An 844-nucleotide genomic window follows, 5' to 3' on the forward strand; every position below is an offset into this window, starting at 1 on the left:
CTCCAGGATCTCGGCCGTCAGGTACTCCAGCACGGCAGCCAGGTAGACGGGCGCGCCGGCGCCGACCCGCTCGGCGTAGTTGCCCTTGCGGAGCAGGCGGTGCACGCGGCCCACCGGGAACTGCAGGCCGGCCCGCGACGAGCGCGTCTTGGCCTTGGCGCGGGCCTTGCCGCCTTGCTTGCCGCGTCCGGACATAGCTAGAGCAGTGATAACGTGACAAAAGACAGAAAAAAATCAAGCATTCTACAATGTGAGAAGCTAGACTATTATACTCTGCAGCGGTTTGGTAAAGCAGCCTATGCCGTTGGCCGAACACAAATTCCAGCCAATCAAAAGGCATATCCCAAACAACAATGCTCCTAATTTGCATAGGGCGTGAACGGTTGCAAGGTCAAATTATTTAAAGTTGAAATACGGAAAAGAGCCAATGAGAGTTTAGGATAACCAAGGAGCCTATCAGGGGTTAAGATACTGAAGAGACCAATCAGAAATCGTTATTCTGCTATCCCTAATTTGCATACACACCAAATAAATAGGAGGGCGCTCGACCGTGGGCGTACATCTTTCGTTTTGTTTTAGGGGTGTTAGTTTGGTGCAATGCCTGAACCAGCTAAATCAGCTCCGGCCCCCAAAAAGGGCTCTAAAAAGGCGGTGACCAAGGCGCAGAAGAAGGACGGCAAGAAGCGCAAGCGCAGCCGCAAGGAGAGCTACTCGGTGTACGTGTACAAGGTGCTGAAGCAGGTGCACCCCGACACGGGCATCTCGTCCAAGGCCATGGGCATCATGAACTCGTTCGTCAACGACATCTTCGAGCGCATCGCGGGCGAGGCGTCCCGCCTGGCGC

The 844-nt window shown here is 54.7% G+C and overlaps 1 protein-coding gene across 1 annotated transcript; it reads left to right on the forward strand.

The window, feature by feature from the left end:
- Window positions 1-549: 549 nt before the first annotated feature.
- Window positions 550-840, forward strand: LOC145719432 (histone H2B type 1-K-like; the record flags this gene model as incomplete). The annotated part of the gene is made up of 1 exon (XM_081810929.1): window positions 550-840. A coding segment is annotated over exon 1 (243 nt), but the record flags the coding sequence as incomplete, so codon positions are not given.
- Window positions 841-844: the final 4 nt, after the last annotated feature.

Source organism: Leptonychotes weddellii, unplaced genomic scaffold (genome assembly GCF_054177405.1).
Source record: "Leptonychotes weddellii isolate Sample4059 unplaced genomic scaffold, ASM5417740v2 HiC_scaffold_44116, whole genome shotgun sequence".
Classification (NCBI taxonomy): domain Eukaryota; kingdom Metazoa; phylum Chordata; class Mammalia; order Carnivora; family Phocidae; genus Leptonychotes; species Leptonychotes weddellii.